Source organism: Triplophysa dalaica, chromosome 12, assembly GCF_015846415.1.
Source record: "Triplophysa dalaica isolate WHDGS20190420 chromosome 12, ASM1584641v1, whole genome shotgun sequence".
NCBI classification, from domain to species: Eukaryota; Metazoa; Chordata; class Actinopteri; order Cypriniformes; family Nemacheilidae; genus Triplophysa; species Triplophysa dalaica.
In genome coordinates, this window is record NC_079553.1 from 4,593,651 (window position 1) to 4,613,234 (window position 19,584).

Here is a 19,584-nt window from a genome sequence, read left to right on the forward strand (position 1 = left end):
ATGTAAAAACACAGGCTAAATGAAGAAGCGTCGTGTTAAGGGGAATTTTTTTGAAAAAACTGCAAAATTATATCCGTATTATTGTAACACTTGCGTTGCTATTGTCAAAATATATAGCTTTTAGTTGAAAGCCAAAGAAAAATATTTCCAATTAAATGTCATGCTTTATTTCAAGACCCCTGTGTCCTGAGTTGCACTGAATTCTTGCTGCTTTTTCAAAGTTATATTTTGCAGTAAATCACAATGTAGCTCAGAAAGAGGGTGAGCCTGCAGTCCACATAATAATTAGTGTCAAATATAGTCTTGACCTGACCGACATGTGAAACGCCCCTCTGACCTGCTGCACACGCAGCAACATAGCAACTCAAACACACCAGTGACAATAAGCCAACTAGAGCACTAACAAACCTATATATCAGTTACTTTATCTACATAGAAATTGAAATCTGTATCTTCGCCAAAACATTGTGCCATGGTTTGAGTCTGGCTTGCATAATTCTCATCATATTATCCACAGTGTGTATATGGTTCCTTCCCTTAAAAATGTCCAAAACGCTCATACCACCACATAACTGTCTGTATGCATGATCATTTGAATAGACTAGATTATGTCAGACCAATTTTATATAGATCTGGTTGATAGTTCAGCTTCTGTTTATTCTCTAACACTAGGCAGCATGGAAACGTCTGGCTGCTGTAGTTCCTTATTAAGTCAGTTTGTGTAAATACCCTGCGTTCCCTAGTGCAAAGCTGAACCGTGGGATAAAAAAAGCATATAAGCTCTTGTGAAACCCTCATTCAAGATCTCCAAAAAAAGGAATTAAATAAAAAGCATGGGCCGATTCTTTATAGGTGTTACAAATGAGTTGTAAGGTATCAAAATCCCAAGAGAAGATGAGGACATAAATGTCTAATTATTTCCATGCATGCATGCGCATTGTGTCCCTATCATGAATCTTTGTTTTTGTAGAGATCTCTTCATCATCTGTCCCGCTGTGGACATGGCCGAATTCTGGGCATCAAACACTCAGTCCAGCGTTTACCTGTACCACCTGCCGGAGGACACCGCCTCGAACAGGTGCGTCTTAATCCAAACACATGATACCAGACAGACCACATTCATAAACAAATATAACTTCATTGAACATCAAGGTTGTACAGTATATAGTTCAGTGTCCAATAATAAAGAAAGCTTTCACTGTTTTATTATGAGTATCCTCGGTTATCTTGAAATCAGCTACATGTTTGTATGGAGTTTGAATAATAGCTGTTTTCTGTTTTACTTCGTGCTTTTACAAAATCAGTGAATGTTTAACAAATAGTTGCTCTGTTAAGAATGTTTCTAAACAAGAAGCCACATTTCTAACTAATTACATCATTTGAAAAGCGTCTGGCAAGGACAAGCTGAACTGTGGCTCGGTCTGATCTTTCGTGACATTATTTAGTAGTTATGCAGACAGTGATGAAGTGGCTCTTTTCATTTTGATAAATAGATCTTTGAACCGTCACAATTCTCGAATCTGCTCGACTTTAACAGGGCATAAAACTTTTGTTGCTCGTTTGTGCGTCTGTGTGTTCGTTACAGTGTCGATCTGTCAGTTCCCATGGATGTGCAGTATCTGTTCGGGGTTCCTCTTGACCCGGAGCAGCAGGACCTCTTCAGCTCTGAGGAGAGAACGCTGAGCCTGCAGATCATGAACTACATGGCAAACTTCATTAAGTCTGGGTGTGTACGATGAACTGTTGGTGTGTTGCAAATGGTTGGTTACTTCTCTTCACGTCTTGTCATCTTGACTGTTATCTTCTTTTCACAGAAACCCAAATTTGCCTCTTGCTGCATCTAGGACATCCTTCAGTAAATTCTTGCCCCCATGGCCTCAGTTCATGTCTCATCCTGGTGGCCGGGGCTATAAGGAAATGTCCTCCACACTCAATAACCACAAGAACCTTCAGAACCCTCAATGTTCCTTCTGGTCTCAATATGTGCCTGCTCTGATGACCTCGACTGGTTTGTAGTTCCCAGCATATTTTTTGAAGTTAAGGAGCTGGAAGAGATTATATAGCGAAATACCCAAAGTTGTGGTTTTGGCCCATGGCAAATGTATATAGTTATGATACTTATAAAGCTGGACTAGAAATTACTGAAATATTTGTCTGCTTGATATACTTGTTGTTGTTTTCTGGTAAGACATGGGTACCTAAAAACAAATATTTGATATTTTTTACTTTATAGCCAAACTCTCCTGTGGAACATCAGCAGGAGATAGAGGAGGTATTCAGACTCCAACTCAAGAGCCAAAGCCGCTAGCAGACTCCAGCTTCTTTCTGACTCCAAGCAAACCCAAATCGGAGAAGGATGCTTACAGTTAAAATATGAATGATTTAATTTTCATCTAATTTCAATTTCAGATCAAATTCAATTTCAGCACATTGACATGTAATTTGTGTAGTTCTGTCTTTTATGATTATAAATCAATGACCATTGTATCCATTGTAGAATGTAAACAATAAACTGCATTAAAGACTATTTCTGTTTCTGATTCGTTTTTTGTTTTGTTTTAAAAACATTATCTTTGGGACATTGTAATGTGTTAATTAAACAAATCCTCACCGTAATGTGGTGATTTATAGTGAAAATGATGATGCGGCATATGTGACCCTGGATCACAAAACCAGTCTTAAGTAGCAGGGGAACATTTTTAGTAAAAGACAAAAATACATTGTAAGGGTCAAAATGATCGATTTTTCTTTTATGCCCAAAATCTTTAGGATATTAAGTAAAGATCATCTTCCAAGAAGATGTTCTGTTAACTTCCTACCTTAAATATATAAAAACTTTAGTTTTGTGAGTGGATGGCCTGCTACAGTGCTCCGGTTAACAACTTCAAATGCAATTTCTTTTACACTCTCAGATTCGTGAGTTTTAAACAATTGTATCTCATCCAGATATTGTCTTATTCTAACAAAGCATACATCAATAGAAAGCTTATTTATTCAGCTTTCACTTTATGCAAAAATCTCAATTTGGAAAATTTACTCATAAGACTGGTTTTGTTGTCCAGGTTCACATACGAGAAATTCTGACTGTGGAGCTTTCTACAGGTTTCCAGATGTTGCTGCAGGATTGTGTGCAAAAAGCAGAGGGCTATTCTGAGAGCTAATTGTCACTGTATTTTTGGAAATTATAAGAGGTCTCTCCTCTTTGTCTAGATTGTTCTGTTCCATTATTCTGTGTCTAGACACTTGTGTAAAAAATGTTTAATCAGACGTATTTTGAATTGCTTCCACGTGTGCTATGAAACGATCTGTAATATGGCAGTCGCACAATCTGTGATATGGGTTTATGTAAACAAATTACAGGTTCTTCTAGTCTGGTGCATGAAAAAATGTCATTGACTGTTTTTCTGTTAAGTGCATCACTGGCATGCTGCCCTGCTGTCAGCCTAACTTTGTAAACAGCGGAAACATACATCAAGATTTTTGGCGAAATGTGCACATTTCTTACAAATCTTTGCTTTATCTTAACTGAAGAAAAGCATTAGTTTAGGTTTTAAAAATGTATGCATGTAAATACATTTATATGTTTTGTTTGCATTATTATGGTATAGATTGTGACCTGCAAAGGTTGGATTTCGGCCGTTAAATCAATTCAGTTAACACAACAAAGATTGTTCACATTTTGAATGCATGAACCAACAGCTACTTATTTGATCAAGTTGTTTGTTTCTAGATCTGTGTTTGTTTACTGAGTTAGGTACACTGCGTTCCCTTTTCTTGTCCAGTTGCTTATCTTGAGTTATTGTATCTTTTCTCATTTCCAAAGACACAATGCTACAGAAATAATGAATGAACGGATGTAATTCAATTCAGATCTACATTAGAATGAATTTAAGAAAGAATGGCTATGCGAACTACTTGTTCTGACACCATTAAGAGATGTAAACAAACATTAGCCTATGTAATGACATCATATCATCATTTTTAATTATTGAATTTAAACATAAAAAGTGTTCGTTTAGATTAAGGTTTGATGCTGAACGAAATATGATTATTAAGGAATCGCTTGCTAGCCTTTTAAAATGTGAACTTGAGTCAACTAAAGGAAAATCTAGCAAAAAAGAAAAACACAGACTGACGTAAAGCAAGACACAAGTAACACTGGGCGACACGTGCGCGAGCGTGCCAGTGCGCGCTCTCTTGATGCCACGAGTGGACGAGACCAAGTGTGCTGTGGATTTTACTGTAACAATCTACTTTTCTTGTTTCAATGTATTTCGTTCAGGAATTTAGTAATGTGGAGACTCCTGTCGTGGATTTTTCTGACAGCCAGTTTGCATCAGGTGAGCTTTCTTATAATACTTATAAATCATGAATCTTTCCACAATTACCGAAAGCAGGAATATTTGCACGTGATGTTTATAATAGCACGATACATACATTGACGATCCATAGCGTTATCGTGTGACAAAAAAAACAAAATTCGGCAAAAAAAGGAGCTTTGTTACGATTAAAGAGTGTGAATGAATGCATGGAGATGAAGAGCAACTTTTTATGCAGATGCATTATTCAAAAGATTTATATATCTTTTTATCTTTATATCACAATGTCATGATAGCATAGGCAGTGTTTGCTTTATTAAAATTAAAATACTATGTAATATTGCATTTGTATTACAATTTAATTGGAGCATATTACTACAATAAACAATCCCAGTGCAGTTTAAATCTGAACATACTGCATTGATGTAAAAAAATCTTTATTTGGTACCTAGGGCACAATTTCATATCATACTCTCTGCTGCCTCATCGTGGCGATGTTGTTAAAAGTGCCTGTTTGTATTTTGTCCTCTCCTGCATATAGGCCAGTTCCCAAAACACCACCGACTCACCTCTTGTGACCACAGAGTTTGACCCTCATAAACGATTCCGATACTGCAAATGGCCCTGTAAGTGCCCCAAGAGTGCCCCCTTGTGTCCACCCGGGGTCAGCCTTCTGACGGATGGATGTGACTGTTGCAAACACTGTTCCATGCAGGTGGGCGAGACCTGTAATGAGAGAGATATATGTGACTATCATAAAGGACTTTACTGTGACTACAGTGCTGACAAGCCGAGGTACGAAAAAGGAGTATGTGCGTGTAAGTGATCCCAAACATTCTCTAAATGCATCAATATATATTAATATTTATCGCTTTATTATACATACGTTTTTTTTTTGTATAAAGCTTGGTTTATGTACTGAATACCCATCATTATATTTAACATGTTCTGTGTTTCAGATGTTAGGGGAACAGGCTGTGAGTATAATGGTGTGATTTACCGCAGTGGCCAGAGTTTTCAACCCAGTTGTAAGTATCGCTGTCTCTGTGTGAATGGGGCTATCGGGTGTGTGCCTCTCTGTACTGAGTCCCAACCACCCCGGGTGTGGTGTCAGTCACCCAAGCGTGTGAAGATTCCAGGTCAGTGTTGTGAGAAATGGTTTTGTGATGAAACGCGTAAACTGCGCAAGACCAACCCGAGACATGCCCCTGAGGAGGGTGAGCAGTGCTTGCATTGTTTGCATTGTTATCGGTTTTGCTGTTTGTGTGAATCTCACGCTCCTCATTGTTGTTGTCTGTTTCAAACTTTCAGAGTCCTTCTCCACTAACGATATTATGGATAAAAATTGCATTACGCAGACAACGCCATGGAGTCCCTGCTCAAAGACTTGTGGGCGGGGCATATCACTCCGTGTCTCCAATGACAATGCTGAGTGTGTGATGGAGAAAGAGACCCGACTGTGTAATCTGCGACCCTGTGAGGTGGACATCACTAAGCACTTTAGAGTAAGGATGCTTCTTCATTCAGTCATTCATTTGATTTGATTGATCTAAGTTCACTAATCAATCGTCTTAACTGTGCCTCAGCCGGGTAAAAAATGCCTGAACATCTACCGCGAGCCAGAATTTCGAAACTTCACCATATCAGGCTGCGTCAGTAAGAAGCAATATTGGCCGAAGTACTGTGGAGTTTGTACCGATGAGCGCTGCTGCATTCCCTACAAGTCGAAGACAATCGAGGTGGAGTTTGTATGTCCTAATGGATCAATCCTAACCTGGAAGTATTTGTGGATCAACGCCTGCTTTTGTAACCTCTCGTGCAGGAACCCAAATGATATCTTTGCAGATCTGGAGCAATACTATGAGGTTAATGAAATCATTAACTAATTCATTGACAAAGAGCCATTTGCAATCTTTAAGATCTTTATGGGGTTTATTTTCCTCAGACAGAAATCATTCTCTGTAGATGATATTAGCAGTTACACTTGTTGAAATGGCTTGTGAGAAAAATGTTAATTTAAGACGAAGGACATTATGATACAAGAAGATTGTCTATGGATGTATGGAGAAAAACTAATTCAAGAGTCTATTTAAGAAAAAAATTAAGAGAATATTGGTTGCGGTCCTGTTTAAAATCTGCAAACCTAAAACTCAGAATGACAAAAAACACCCTACACGCATTTTTGTAAATAGGATGTTTTTCAATTCATTTGCTTGAAGCAAAAATATATTTTCTGATAATGATAAAAGGAAATCTCACTATATGTAATACACATCAGAGCTTAATAATTCATGTTAATTTTAAATTGATTTTTGATTTTGTTTTCTTGTATAGAACATTCCAAATAGATATATAAACATATCCTGTATATGTTTACTTTATTCAGCCTCTGCTTAATGACTAAATGTAAATATATACCAAAGAAAAACAGTTATCTCTTTGTTATTCAACCACTTATTCTGGTCCTTATGTGTATTTAATTCTGGGAATATCGCAAGTATATGTATTTTTTTGATAAAAAGATGTGCGTTTGTGCTTTTGCTTGTATTTATTTCTTTTGAAACTCAATGTAGTGTGCTATACAAAATAAAGCAGGCGCAAATGTGTCAAAGTCCCTGCACCTATAACGTTCCTTTTTGAATTTGTGAAATTTCTAATAACATTTCAATACCACACATCTAATATAATTAGCTGATTTTATGTTATTAAGTGTATCTTACCTATATTGTATTAAACTTTAAACGAAAGTTTAACAGCACCTCACTTGTGGGAGGTCATTTACTGATGTTTAAAAACATATTCAGCGTTGAGTTAGTCACCAAATTTACTTTGTTTTTTTAATACAGTTTTTAGACACATTCAGAAAGAATTTGCAGTTGTCTTGCTTACCAATATAAGATCAGAGGGGCCAACATTAACCACACCGATATTACATCAAATGTATTTATATTAATAAATAACCTCTGTACATCCTTAATAGTAATAATGAACATAGAACATAACTGTTAACAACATATAAAAATTATATGCAATGCTTATATGTAAAATGCTAAGTTTGATATACGGAAACCATTCGACACAATTTCTTGCTTATTTTACCATTGTAATATATCTGTACATATTCATTTACACAACTAAGTTGTACACATTTTTTTAAACAGAAATGTCTGTATATTTGTATGTGATTTCAGAATTATTCCAAAGTATTGTACATTATAAGAAATAAAAGGTTGAAACATTTGAGCAGATATTGTAACTTAATTGTATCTACTTTACCTGACTATTAGAAGCTACAATTACATTTTTAAGTTAAATTGTGATATTTGCTTGTGTAGAGTCATTTAACAGAAAGTTTGGGTACTGAAGGGTTGTGTTCTATGCTGTTAGACGTACTGTCCATGGAGACATCCGTGTGTGAACGTCACGCTGACCCTGTGACGTGTTTGTGCCACATCGGTTGCGACTACGGTCAATAGATGAGCTACTTCCAGTACGAGAACGAACCAGACGTGTCAGACCAGCAGATGGCACTGAGAGAAAAGACAAGTAAAATGAAGACTAAACATAATTGTGGACTGCTTTGTTCAAATAAAGGACACTTACTGTAGCCCATGCCCTGGATGAAATATTTGAAAGCTTCAATAAGTTTGCCAGGCTGCAAGAAAACACCATGCCATGTAAATTTAAAGATTACAATATATATTGAATATTATTTATCTAGGCTATTCAGAAAATGCAAACCTGATCAACATGTGGAAGACCTCCACAGTCAGCAATCTAGAAAAAAGACCAGTATTGGACTTTTAAATTTGGAAATGACATTCATTTACATTTCTTAACAGTTGCATGTTTAAATTGACACTTTCTGTTGCTATATGTTAATATGTAATAATAATATATAATGGAATTAATGGACCTACTTTGAGAAAGGTGGTTGTTGTTGGATTCATTCTGGAGTTGCTGTCAACCTGTGGGACAAAACATTTTACATAACTTTTATATATATATATTTTAGCCAGCTGAATTTAACATTGCTCAGGACATCTCTGACACATTTGAGAGCAAGATCATACAGAAGGATATAACACACTCACCACAGCATCCACAGCAGGGGAATTATCCCCCACTATCAGCAACACCGGGCATCTGTTGTCAAGACAATCTATTTAGTGAAAACCACTGTTATAGCAAAACTACCTAATATCTCTTTTCATCAGGTGAGACGTTTCCGAGTCCAGCCTGTGATCTGTTCAGAAAGTTATTCATTAGTATAAATGTGTGCACACTGTATAGTTCAATAATTTTCTAATCATCAGATTAACAACTATTTCTAATCCCTGTTAATGCAAGTCTAGCTACATGAAATAAGCATTGTTTATACCTTTTGTGCTGTCCAGTCAATGAAGCCCTCTGCCTGAGCACTCATGTTTATCAATACAAGACCTTCAACCAATTCTGGATGTTTCAACTTTGGGAGACACGTCAATTAAATCAACAATTAAGTTCTCACATTCATGTGTATTAACAAGCATGTAATATGTCATCGATAAAACTGACACCATTCCAAATGCAACAAAGAAGAAAAGCATATAAAACTCCCTGCAAAGCGGGTAAGAATGTTGGCTCCGGCACCAACCCCTATTCCAACCACACTTCTTAGGCTATGAGAAAAGAGCTACATTTCATGTAGGGTCCACTTTCAAGACCACCAAAGTAAATGTTTAAACCAGGCAAACATATGACTGAAAGATCTATGCTAGTACTGTCCTTGACATTCAAAGTACCCAAAGTGCGCAAATGTGTCAAAGTCCCTGCACCTATAACGTTCCTTTTTGAATTTGTGAAATTTCGAATAGCATTTCAATACCACACATCTAATATAATTAGCTGATTTTATGTTATTTAGTGTATTTTACCTATATTGTATTATACTTTAAACGAAAGTTTAACAGCACCTCACTTGTGGGAGGTCATTTACTGATGTTTAAAAACATATCCAGCGTTGAGTTAGTCACCAAATTTACTTATTTTTTTTTAATACAGTTTTTAGACACATTCAGAAAGAATTTGCAGTTGTCTTGCTTACCAATATAAGGTCAGAGGGGCCAACATTAACCACACCGATATTACATCAAATGTATATATATCAATAAATAACCTCTGTACATCCTTAATAGTAATACTGAACATAGAACATAACTGTTAACAACATATAAAAATTATATGCAATGCTTATATGTTAAGTTTGATACACGGAAAACATTCGACACAATTTCTTGCTTATTTTACCATTGTAATATATCTGTACATATTCATTTACACAACCAAGCTGTACACATGACTTCTTTAAACAGAAATGTCTGCGTATTTGTATATTATTTCAGAATTATTCCAAAGTATTGTACATTATAAGAAATAAAAGGTTGAAACATTTGAGCAGATATTGTAACTGAATTGTATCTACTTTACCTGCCTATCAGAAGCTACAATTAAATTTTTAAGTTAAATTGTGATATTTGCTTATGTAGAGTCATTTAACAGAAAGTTTGGGTCCTGAAGGGTTGTGTTCTATGCTGTTAAAGGGTACTGTACATGGAGACATCCGTGTGTGAACGTCCACGCTGACCCTGTGACGTGTTTGTGCCACATCGGTTGCGACTACGGTCAATAGATGAGCTACTTCCAGTACGAGAACGAACCAGACGTGTCAGACCAGCAGATGGCACTGAGAGAAAAGACAAGTAAAATGAAGACTAAACATAATTGTGGACTGCTTTGTTCAAATAAAGGACACTTACTGTAGCCCATGCCCTGGATGAAATATTTGAAAGCTTCAATAAGTTTGCCAGGCTGCAAGAAAACACCATGCCATGTAAATTTAAAGATTACAATATATATTGAATATTATTTATCTAGGCTATTCAGAAAATGCAAACCTGATCAACATGTGGAAGACCTCCACAGTCAGCAATCTAGAAAAAAGACCAGTATTGGACTTTTAAATTTGGAAATGACATTCATTTACATTTCTTAACAGTTGCATGTTTAAATTGACACTTTCTGTTGCTATATGTTAATATGTAATAATAATATATAATGGAATTAATGGACCTACTTTGTGAAAGGTGGTTGTTGTTGGATTCATTCTGGAGTTGCTGTCAACCTGTGGGACAAAACATTTTACATAACTTTTATATATATATATTTTAGCCAGCTGAATTTAACATTGCTCAGGACATCTCTGACACATTTGAGAGCAAGATCATACAGAAGGATATAACACACTCACCACAGCATCCACAGCAGGGGAATTATCCCCCACTATCAGCAACACCGGGCATCTGTTGTCAAGACAATCTATTTAGTGAAAACCACTGTTATAGCAAAACTACCTAATATCTCTTTTCATCAGGTGAGACGTTTCCGCCTTGTATGGGTCTCTCAATCTCTATATCCCCTCGACTGATAAAGGAAAATAAAATAAAAGGGAACAGAGACTTACGTTTTCACATTACAATATACAGATGCAACACTATAGAGTCAATAAAAGACTCACACATCACATTAGGGAGACCTTTTGTAAGACTTGACAAATTTCTGAAGGTTGGACTGGTTCATGTTTGTAATATGGTGACGGAAGGTTGCAATCTGATCGGTGTTGTTCTGAATCTCCTCCTGCAATATAAGTGAACTTTTCGATCAGACATTCAAACCTCCAAAATAAAAGTAATAAGTGTGCGTATGTGTATGTGTGTTTTAGTCGTTGTTCATTTCTTACGCTTCCAAAAAGGTGCGAAATAACAGTATCAGGGAGAGCATGAGTCCAGCCTGTGATCTGTTCAGAAAGTTATTCATTAGTATAAATGCGTGCACACTGTATAGTGCAATAATATTCTAATCATCAGATTAACAACTATTTCTAATCCCTGTTAATGCAAGTCTAGCTACATGAAATAAGCATTGTTGTACCTTTTGTGCTGTCCAGTCAATGAAGCCCTCTGCCTGAGCACTCATGTTTATCAATACAAGACCTTCAACCAAGTCTGGATGTTTCAACTTTGGGAGACACGTCAATTAAATCAACAATTAAGTTCTCACATTCATGTGTATTAACAAGCATGTAATATGTCATCGATAAAACTGACACCATTCCAAATGCAACAAAGAAGAAAAGCATATAAAACTCCCTGCAAAGCGGGTAAGAATGTTGGCTCCGGCACCAACCCCTATTCCAACCACACTTCTTAGGCTATGAGAAAAGAGCTACATTTCATGTAGGGTCCACTTTCAAGACCACCAAAGTAAATGTTTAAACCAGGCAAACATATGACTGAAAGATCTATGCTAGTACTGTCCTTGACATTCAAAGTACCCAAAGTGCGCAAATGTGTCAAAGTCCCTGCACCTATAACGTTCCTTTTTGAATTTGTGAAATTTCGAATAGCATTTCAATACCACACATCTAATATAATTAGCTGATTTTATGTTATTTAGTGTATTTTACCTATATTGTATTATACTTTAAACGAAAGTTTAACAGCACCTCACTTGTGGGAGGTCATTTACTGATGTTTAAAAACATATCCAGCGTTGAGTTAGTCACCAAATTTACTTATTTTTTTTTAATACAGTTTTTAGACACATTCAGAAAGAATTTGCAGTTGTCTTGCTTACCAATATAAGGTCAGAGGGGCCAACATTAACCACACCGATATTACATCAAATGTATATATATCAATAAATAACCTCTGTACATCCTTAATAGTAATACTGAACATAGAACATAACTGTTAACAACATATAAAAATTATATGCAATGCTTATATGTTAAGTTTGATACACGGAAAACATTCGACACAATTTCTTGCTTATTTTACCATTGTAATATATCTGTACATATTCATTTACACAACCAAGCTGTACACATGACTTCTTTAAACAGAAATGTCTGCGTATTTGTATATTATTTCAGAATTATTCCAAAGTATTGTACATTATAAGAAATAAAAGGTTGAAACATTTGAGCAGATATTGTAACTGAATTGTATCTACTTTACCTGCCTATCAGAAGCTACAATTAAATTTTTAAGTTAAATTGTGATATTTGCTTATGTAGAGTCATTTAACAGAAAGTTTGGGTCCTGAAGGGTTGTGTTCTATGCTGTTAAAGGGTACTGTACATGGAGACATCCGTGTGTGAACGTCCACGCTGACCCTGTGACGTGTTTGTGCCACATCGGTTGCGACTACGGTCAATAGATGAGCTACTTCCAGTACGAGAACGAACCAGACGTGTCAGACCAGCAGATGGCACTGAGAGAAAAGACAAGTAAAATGAAGACTAAACATAATTGTGGACTGCTTTGTTCAAATAAAGGACACTTACTGTAGCCCATGCCCTGGATGAAATATTTGAAAGCTTCAATAAGTTTGCCAGGCTGCAAGAAAACACCATGCCATGTAAATTTAAAGATTACAATATATATTGAATATTATTTATCTAGGCTATTCAGAAAATGCAAACCTGATCAACATGTGGAAGACCTCCACAGTCAGCAATCTAGAAAAAAGACCAGTATTGGACTTTTAAATTTGGAAATGACATTCATTTACATTTCTTAACAGTTGCATGTTTAAATTGACACTTTCTGTTGCTATATGTTAATATGTAATAATAATATATAATGGAATTAATGGACCTACTTTGTGAAAGGTGGTTGTTGTTGGATTCATTCTGGAGTTGCTGTCAACCTGTGGGACAAAACATTTTACATAACTTTTATATATATATATTTTAGCCAGCTGAATTTAACATTGCTCAGGACATCTCTGACACATTTGAGAGCAAGATCATACAGAAGGATATAACACACTCACCACAGCATCCACAGCAGGGGAATTATCCCCCACTATCAGCAACACCGGGCATCTGTTGTCAAGACAATCTATTTAGTGAAAACCACTGTTATAGCAAAACTACCTAATATCTCTTTTCATCAGGTGAGACGTTTCCGCCTTGTATGGGTCTCTCAATCTCTATATCCCCTCGACTGATAAAGGAAAATAAAATAAAAGGGAACAGAGACTTACGTTTTCACATTACAATATACAGATGCAACACTATAGAGTCAATAAAAGACTCACACATCACATTAGGGAGACCTTTTGTAAGACTTGACAAATTTCTGAAGGTTGGACTGGTTCATGTTTGTAATATGGTGACGGAAGGTTGCAATCTGATCGGTGTTGTTCTGAATCTCCTCCTGCAATATAAGTGAACTTTTCGATCAGACATTCAAACCTCCAAAATAAAAGTAATAAGTGTGCGTATGTGTATGTGTGTTTTAGTCGTTGTTCATTTCTTACGCTTCCAAAAAGGTGCGAAATAACAGTATCAGGGAGAGCATGAGTCCAGCCTGTGATCTGTTCAGAAAGTTATTCATTAGTATAAATGCGTGCACACTGTATAGTGCAATAATATTCTAATCATCAGATTAACAACTATTTCTAATCCCTATTAATGCAAGTCTAGCTACATGAAATAAGCATTGTTGTACCTTTTGTGCTGTCCAGTCAATGAAGCCCTCTGCCTGAGCACTCATGTTTATCAATACAAGACCTTCAACCAAGTCTGGATGTTTCAACTTTGGGAGACACGTCAATTAAATCAACAATTAAGTTCTCACATTCATGTGTATTAACAAGCATGTAATATGTCATCGATAAAACTGTCACCATTCCAAATGCAACAAAGAAGAAAAGCATATAAAACTCCCTGCAAAGCGGGTAAGAATGTTGGCTCCGGCACCAACCCCTATTCCAACCACACTTCTTAGGCTATGAGAAAAGAGCTACATTTCATGTAGGGTCCACTTTCAAGACCACCAAAGTAAATGTTTAAACCAGGCAAACATATGACTGAAAGATCTATGCTAGTACTGTCCTTGACATTCAAAGTACCCAAAGTGCGCAAATGTGTCAAAGTCCCTGCACCTATAACGTTCCTTTTTGAATTTGTGAAATTTCGAATAGCATTTCAATACCACACATCTAATATAATTAGCTGATTTTATGTTATTTAGTGTATTTTACCTATATTGTATTATACTTTAAACGAAAGTTTAACAGCACCTCACTTGTGGGAGGTCATTTACTGATGTTTAAAAACATATCCAGCGTTGAGTTAGTCACCAAATTTACTTATTTTTTTTTAATACAGTTTTTAGACACATTCAGAAAGAATTTGCAGTTGTCTTGCTTACCAATATAAGGTCAGAGGGGCCAACATTAACCACACCGATATTACATCAAATGTATATATATCAATAAATAACCTCTGTACATCCTTAATAGTAATACTGAACATAGAACATAACTGTTAACAACATATAAAAATTATATGCAATGCTTATATGTTAAGTTTGATACACGGAAAACATTCGACACAATTTCTTGCTTATTTTACCATTGTAATATATCTGTACATATTCATTTACACAACCAAGCTGTACACATGACTTCTTTAAACAGAAATGTCTGCGTATTTGTATATTATTTCAGAATTATTCCAAAGTATTGTACATTATAAGAAATAAAAGGTTGAAACATTTGAGCAGATATTGTAACTGAATTGTATCTACTTTACCTGCCTATCAGAAGCTACAATTAAATTTTTAAGTTAAATTGTGATATTTGCTTATGTAGAGTCATTTAACAGAAAGTTTGGGTCCTGAAGGGTTGTGTTCTATGCTGTTAAAGGGTACTGTACATGGAGACATCCGTGTGTGAACGTCCACGCTGACCCTGTGACGTGTTTGTGCCACATCGGTTGCGACTACGGTCAATAGATGAGCTACTTCCAGTACGAGAACGAACCAGACGTGTCAGACCAGCAGATGGCACTGAGAGAAAAGACAAGTAAAATGAAGACTAAACATAATTGTGGACTGCTTTGTTCAAATAAAGGACACTTACTGTAGCCCATGCCCTGGATGAAATATTTGAAAGCTTCAATAAGTTTGCCAGGCTGCAAGAAAACACCATGCCATGTAAATTTAAAGATTACAATATATATTGAATATTATTTATCTAGGCTATTCAGAAAATGCAAACCTGATCAACATGTGGAAGACCTCCACAGTCAGCAATCTAGAAAAAAGACCAGTATTGGACTTTTAAATTTGGAAATGACATTCATTTACATTTCTTAACAGTTGCATGTTTAAATTGACACTTTCTGTTGCTATATGTTAATATGTAATAATAATATATAATGGAATTAATGGACCTACTTTGAGAAAGGTGGTTGTTGTTGGATTCATTCTGGAGTTGCTGTCAACCTGTGGGACAAAACATTTTACATAACTTTTATATATATATATTTTAGCCAGCTGAATTTAACATTGCTCAGGACATCTCTGACACATTTGAGAGCAAGATCATACAGAAGGATATAACACACTCACCACAGCATCCACAGCAGGGGAATTATCCCCCACTATCAGCAACACCGGGCATCTGTTGTCAAGACAATCTATTTAGTGAAAACCACTGTTATAGCAAAACTACCTAATATCTCTTTTCATCAGGTGAGACGTTTCCGAGTCCAGCCTGTGATCTGTTCAGAAAGTTATTCATTAGTATAAATGTGTGCACACTGTATAGTTCAATAATTTTCTAATCATCAGATTAACAACTATTTCTAATCCCTATTAATGCAAGTCTAGCTACATGAAATAAGCATTGTTGTACCTTTTGTGCTGTCCAGTCAATGAAGCCCTCTGCCTGAGCACTCATGTTTATCAATACAAGACCTTCAACCAAGTCTGGATGTTTCAACTTTGGGAGACACGTCAATTAAATCAACAATTAAGTTCTCACATTCATGTGTATTAACAAGCATGTAATATGTCATCGATAAAACTGTCACCATTCCAAATGCAACAAAGAAGAAAAGCATATAAAACTCCCTGCAAAGCGGGTAAGAATGTTGGCTCCGGCACCAACCCCTATTCCAACCACACTTCTTAGGCTATGAGAAAAGAGCTACATTTCATGTAGGGTCCACTTTCAAGACCACCAAAGTAAATGTTTAAACCAGGCAAACATATGACTGAAAGATCTATGCTAGTACTGTCCTTGACATTCAAAGTACCCAAAGTGCGCAAATGTGTCAAAGTCCCTGCACCTATAACGTTCCTTTTTGAATTTGTGAAATTTCGAATAGCATTTCAATACCACACATCTAATATAATTAGCTGATTTTATGTTATTTAGTGTATTTTACCTATATTGTATTATACTTTAAACGAAAGTTTAACAGCACCTCACTTGTGGGAGGTCATTTACTGATGTTTAAAAACATATCCAGCGTTGAGTTAGTCACCAAATTTACTTATTTTTTTTTAATACAGTTTTTAGACACATTCAGAAAGAATTTGCAGTTGTCTTGCTTACCAATATAAGGTCAGAGGGGCCAACATTAACCACACCGATATTACATCAAATGTATATATATCAATAAATAACCTCTGTACATCCTTAATAGTAATACTGAACATAGAACATAACTGTTAACAACATATAAAAATTATATGCAATGCTTATATGTTAAGTTTGATACACGGAAAACATTCGACACAATTTCTTGCTTATTTTACCATTGTAATATATCTGTACATATTCATTTACACAACCAAGCTGTACACATGACTTCTTTAAACAGAAATGTCTGCGTATTTGTATATTATTTCAGAATTATTCCAAAGTATTGTACATTATAAGAAATAAAAGGTTGAAACATTTGAGCAGATATTGTAACTGAATTGTATCTACTTTACCTGCCTATCAGAAGCTACAATTAAATTTTTAAGTTAAATTGTGATATTTGCTTATGTAGAGTCATTTAACAGAAAGTTTGGGTCCTGAAGGGTTGTGTTCTATGCTGTTAAAGGGTACTGTACATGGAGACATCCGTGTGTGAACGTCCACGCTGACCCTGTGACGTGTTTGTGCCACATCGGTTGCGACTACGGTCAATAGATGAGCTACTTCCAGTACGAGAACGAACCAGACGTGTCAGACCAGCAGATGGCACTGAGAGAAAAGACAAGTAAAATGAAGACTAAACATAATTGTGGACTGCTTTGTTCAAATAAAGGACACTTACTGTAGCCCATGCCCTGGATGAAATATTTGAAAGCTTCAATAAGTTTGCCAGGCTGCAAGAAAACACCATGCCATGTAAATTTAAAGATTACAATATATATTGAATATTATTTATCTAGGCTATTCAGAAAATGCAAACCTGATCAACATGTGGAAGACCTCCACAGTCAGCAATCTAGAAAAAAGACCAGTATTGGACTTTTAAATTTGGAAATGACATTCATTTACATTTCTTAACAGTTGCATGTTTAAATTGACACTTTCTGTTGCTATATGTTAATATGTAATAATAATATATAATGGAATTAATGGACCTACTTTGTGAAAGGTGGTTGTTGTTGGATTCATTCTGGAGTTGCTGTCAACCTGTGGGACAAAACATTTTACATAACTTTTATATATATATATTTTAGCCAGCTGAATTTAACATTGCTCAGGACATCTCTGACACATTTGAGAGCAAGATCATACAGAAGGATATAACACACTCACCACAGCATCCACAGCAGGGGAATTATCCCCCACTATCAGCAACACCGGGCATCTGTTGTCAAGACAATCTATTTAGTGAAAACCACTGTTATAGCAAAACTACCTAATATCTCTTTTCATCAGGTGAGACGTTTCCGCCTTGTATGGGTCTCTCAATCTCTATATCCCCTCGACTGATAAAGGAAAATAAAATAAAAGGGAACAGAGACTTACGTTTTCACATTACAATATACAGATGCAACACTATAGAGTCAATAAAAGACTCACACATCACATTAGGGAGACCTTTTGTAAGACTTGACAAATTTCTGAAGGTTGGACTGGTTCATGTTTGTAATATGGTGACGGAAGGTTGCAATCTGATCGGTGTTGTTCTGAATCTCCTCCTGCAATATAAGTGAACTTTTCGATCAGACATTCAAACCTCCAAAATAAAAGTAATAAGTGTGCGTATGTGCATGTGTGTTTTAGTCGTTGTTCATTTCTTACGCTTCCAAAAAGGTGCGAAATAACAGTATCAGGGAGAGCATGAGTCCAGCCTGTGATCTGTTCAGAAAGTTATTCATTAGTATAAATGCGTGCACACTGTATAGTGCAATAATATTCTAATCATCAGATTAACAACTATTTCTAATCCCTGTTAATGCAAGTCTAGCTACATGAAATAAGCATTGTTGTACCTTTTGTGCTGTCCAGTCAATGAAGCCCTCTGCCTGACTCATGTTTATCAATACAAGACCTTCAACCAAGTCTGGATGTTTCAACTTTGGGAGACACGTCAATTAAATCAACAATTAAGTTCTCACATTGTGAGATAAGTTCTTACAAGTGATTGACGGGCTCCTTGGTAAATATAATTCGAAATAGATTTCCTTTCTTGGAAAGACTGAGGAAAATAAATGTAGGCTTCGACTTGGCTTTGTTGACAAAAAAAGTAACTATGACAATTATTTGAGTATGGGATTTATTTATGCTTGCTTAATTCTTGCTGCTAAAATTGTGTGAATGAATTGCTATTTAAAGCTTAATCTTAATCTCTCCTTTGCGATCACTGATAAGATAAACTTTTACCACATAAATTAACCTCTCACTTACGCGGTGGAGAAGGTGCTTGCATCATCCTGCTGTCCCGGGGCATCAACATGGCACACAGCAAAGTGTTGCATGATCTCATGCATGTCTTGGTGAACAAAGAGTGACTCAAAACAGGTTTTATCTACAGAACGAAACACATTTGTGTTGCTAAAAAGCGTTTGCCCACATATATGTTGCATTATATTTTGTGGAATAAAACCTTTTACAGACACTCTTTCACACTGAGTACCAATGGTAGAAACTGAGTACTAATAGGAGAATGTCTCACCGACATTTAAACACCAAGGTTGTTAAAGGGTTATAAAATATCATTATGGTTCAGGCCGATGTCGTGGAAGGTCAGGATGGTAGGGCGGTTGCCCTTTGCGACTCCCTTCATGGTGCAGTGCAGCATTTTGCTCGACAGCATCCTCCTAAAAGAGCAAAGTTGTGGTCACTCATTCTTCTCTTTGGAATTTGTGGTCTAAAGGCATCTGATGATATGAATTCCATTCAATTTATTTGTATAGCA

At 36.0% G+C, this 19,584-nt stretch overlaps 6 protein-coding genes across 9 annotated transcripts in view; 2 read left to right on the forward strand and 4 right to left on the reverse strand.

Annotated features, from left to right (window-relative positions):
- The window catches only part of tg (thyroglobulin), a 32,516-nt gene extending 29,989 nt beyond the window's left edge, over positions 1–2,527 (forward strand). The window contains exons 45-48 of the mRNA XM_056762698.1: positions 971–1,078; positions 1,586–1,726; positions 1,815–2,008; positions 2,234–2,527. Of these exons, the coding sequence (XP_056618676.1) occupies positions 971–1,078; positions 1,586–1,726; positions 1,815–2,008; positions 2,234–2,370 (580 nt within the window). The 3' untranslated portion in view covers positions 2,371–2,527. The remainder of the gene's footprint in view (positions 1–970; positions 1,079–1,585; positions 1,727–1,814; positions 2,009–2,233) is intronic.
- Positions 2,528–3,902: 1,375 nt separating this feature from the next.
- On the forward strand, positions 3,903–7,009 carry ccn4b (cellular communication network factor 4b). 2 transcript variants are annotated; one of them, XM_056761716.1, is made up of 5 exons: positions 3,903–4,340; positions 4,861–5,137; positions 5,279–5,536; positions 5,631–5,824; positions 5,906–6,989. In XM_056761716.1, exons 1-5 carry the CDS (start codon positions 4,293–4,295, stop codon positions 6,203–6,205), a joined length of 1,077 nt encoding a protein of 358 aa, XP_056617694.1. In that variant the 5' UTR covers positions 3,903–4,292; the 3' UTR covers positions 6,206–6,989. The 2 variants fall into 2 exon arrangements, with proteins under 2 accessions (XP_056617694.1, XP_056617695.1); XM_056761717.1 differs by lacking the exon at positions 3,903–4,340 and having other exon boundaries at positions 4,867–5,114; positions 5,906–7,009.
- A 177-nt stretch (positions 7,010–7,186) lies between these two features.
- On the reverse strand, positions 7,187–8,691 carry LOC130432385 (protein NDRG1-like). The gene is made up of 5 exons (XM_056761721.1): positions 8,414–8,691; positions 8,240–8,287; positions 8,061–8,096; positions 7,923–7,974; positions 7,187–7,849 (listed from the first exon to the last, which is right to left on the reverse strand). The coding sequence occupies exons 2-5, from the start codon at positions 8,267–8,269 to the stop codon at positions 7,695–7,697; spliced, it is 273 nt and encodes a 90-aa protein (XP_056617699.1). The 5' UTR covers positions 8,270–8,287; positions 8,414–8,691; the 3' UTR covers positions 7,187–7,694.
- Positions 8,692–9,321: 630 nt separating this feature from the next.
- Positions 9,322–11,764, reverse strand: LOC130432386 (protein NDRG1-like). Its single transcript, XM_056761722.1, is given in 11 exon segments — positions 9,322–10,044; positions 10,118–10,169; positions 10,256–10,291; positions 10,435–10,482; positions 10,609–10,660; positions 10,712–10,737; positions 10,739–10,781; positions 10,894–10,994; positions 11,098–11,154; positions 11,289–11,375; positions 11,467–11,764. Coding segments are annotated over 11 exon segments (681 nt in total). The 5' UTR covers positions 11,497–11,764; the 3' UTR covers positions 9,322–9,895.
- Positions 11,765–11,909: 145 nt separating this feature from the next.
- Positions 11,910–13,961, reverse strand: LOC130432384 (protein NDRG1-like). Of its 3 annotated transcripts, none has more exons than XM_056761718.1 (7): positions 13,877–13,961; positions 13,482–13,742; positions 13,197–13,248; positions 13,023–13,070; positions 12,844–12,879; positions 12,706–12,757; positions 11,910–12,632 (listed from the first exon to the last, which is right to left on the reverse strand). In XM_056761718.1, exons 2-7 carry the CDS (start codon positions 13,523–13,525, stop codon positions 12,484–12,486), a joined length of 381 nt encoding a protein of 126 aa, XP_056617696.1. In that variant the 5' UTR covers positions 13,526–13,742; positions 13,877–13,961; the 3' UTR covers positions 11,910–12,483. The 3 variants fall into 3 exon arrangements, with proteins under 3 accessions (XP_056617696.1, XP_056617698.1, XP_056617697.1); XM_056761720.1 differs by lacking the exon at positions 13,877–13,961 and having other exon boundaries at positions 13,482–13,582; positions 13,686–13,868; XM_056761719.1 differs by lacking the exon at positions 13,877–13,961 and having other exon boundaries at positions 13,482–13,868.
- Positions 13,962–14,497: 536 nt separating this feature from the next.
- On the reverse strand, positions 14,498–19,482 carry ndrg1b (N-myc downstream regulated 1b). The gene is given in 18 exon segments (XM_056762165.1): positions 14,498–15,220; positions 15,294–15,345; positions 15,432–15,467; positions 15,611–15,658; positions 15,785–15,936; positions 16,071–17,414; positions 17,488–17,539; positions 17,626–17,661; positions 17,805–17,852; positions 17,979–18,030; positions 18,082–18,107; positions 18,109–18,151; positions 18,264–18,364; positions 18,468–18,524; positions 18,659–18,742; positions 18,785–18,821; positions 19,074–19,194; positions 19,389–19,482. Coding segments are annotated over 13 exon segments (900 nt in total). The 3' UTR covers positions 14,498–15,220; positions 15,294–15,345; positions 15,432–15,467; positions 15,611–15,658; positions 15,785–15,936; positions 16,071–17,265.
- Between the last annotated feature and the right edge of the window lie 102 nt (positions 19,483–19,584).

Bases quoted from the DNA above. Each gene is read 5' to 3' on its own strand.
- ccn4b (XM_056761716.1), top strand. From the start codon at position 4,293: ATGTGGAGACTCCTGTCGTGGATTTTTCTGACAGCCAGTTTGCATCAG. The intron at 5,138-5,278 runs GTAAGTGATCCC...TCTGTGTTTCAG, and splicing joins CGAAAAAGGAGTATGTGCGT to ATGTTAGGGGAACAGGCTGT. The intron at 5,537-5,630 runs GTGAGCAGTGCT...TCAAACTTTCAG, and splicing joins GAGACATGCCCCTGAGGAGG to AGTCCTTCTCCACTAACGAT.
- LOC130432385 (XM_056761721.1), bottom strand. From the start codon at position 8,269: ATGAATCCAACAACAACCACCTTTCTCAAA. The intron at 7,975-8,060 runs GTTTGCATTTTC...GTTTTCTTGCAG, and splicing joins GTCTTCCACATGTTGATCAG to CCTGGCAAACTTATTGAAGC. The intron at 7,850-7,922 runs GTAAGTGTCCTT...CTTTTCTCTCAG, and splicing joins CATCCAGGGCATGGGCTACA to TGCCATCTGCTGGTCTGACA.
- LOC130432384 (XM_056761718.1), bottom strand. From the start codon at position 13,525: ATGAACCAGTCCAACCTTCAGAAATTTGTCAAGTCTTACAAAAG. The intron at 13,071-13,196 runs GTGAGTGTGTTA...TTTGTCCCACAG, and splicing joins CCCCTGCTGTGGATGCTGTG to GTTGACAGCAACTCCAGAAT. The intron at 12,633-12,705 runs GTAAGTGTCCTT...CTTTTCTCTCAG, and splicing joins CATCCAGGGCATGGGCTACA to TGCCATCTGCTGGTCTGACA.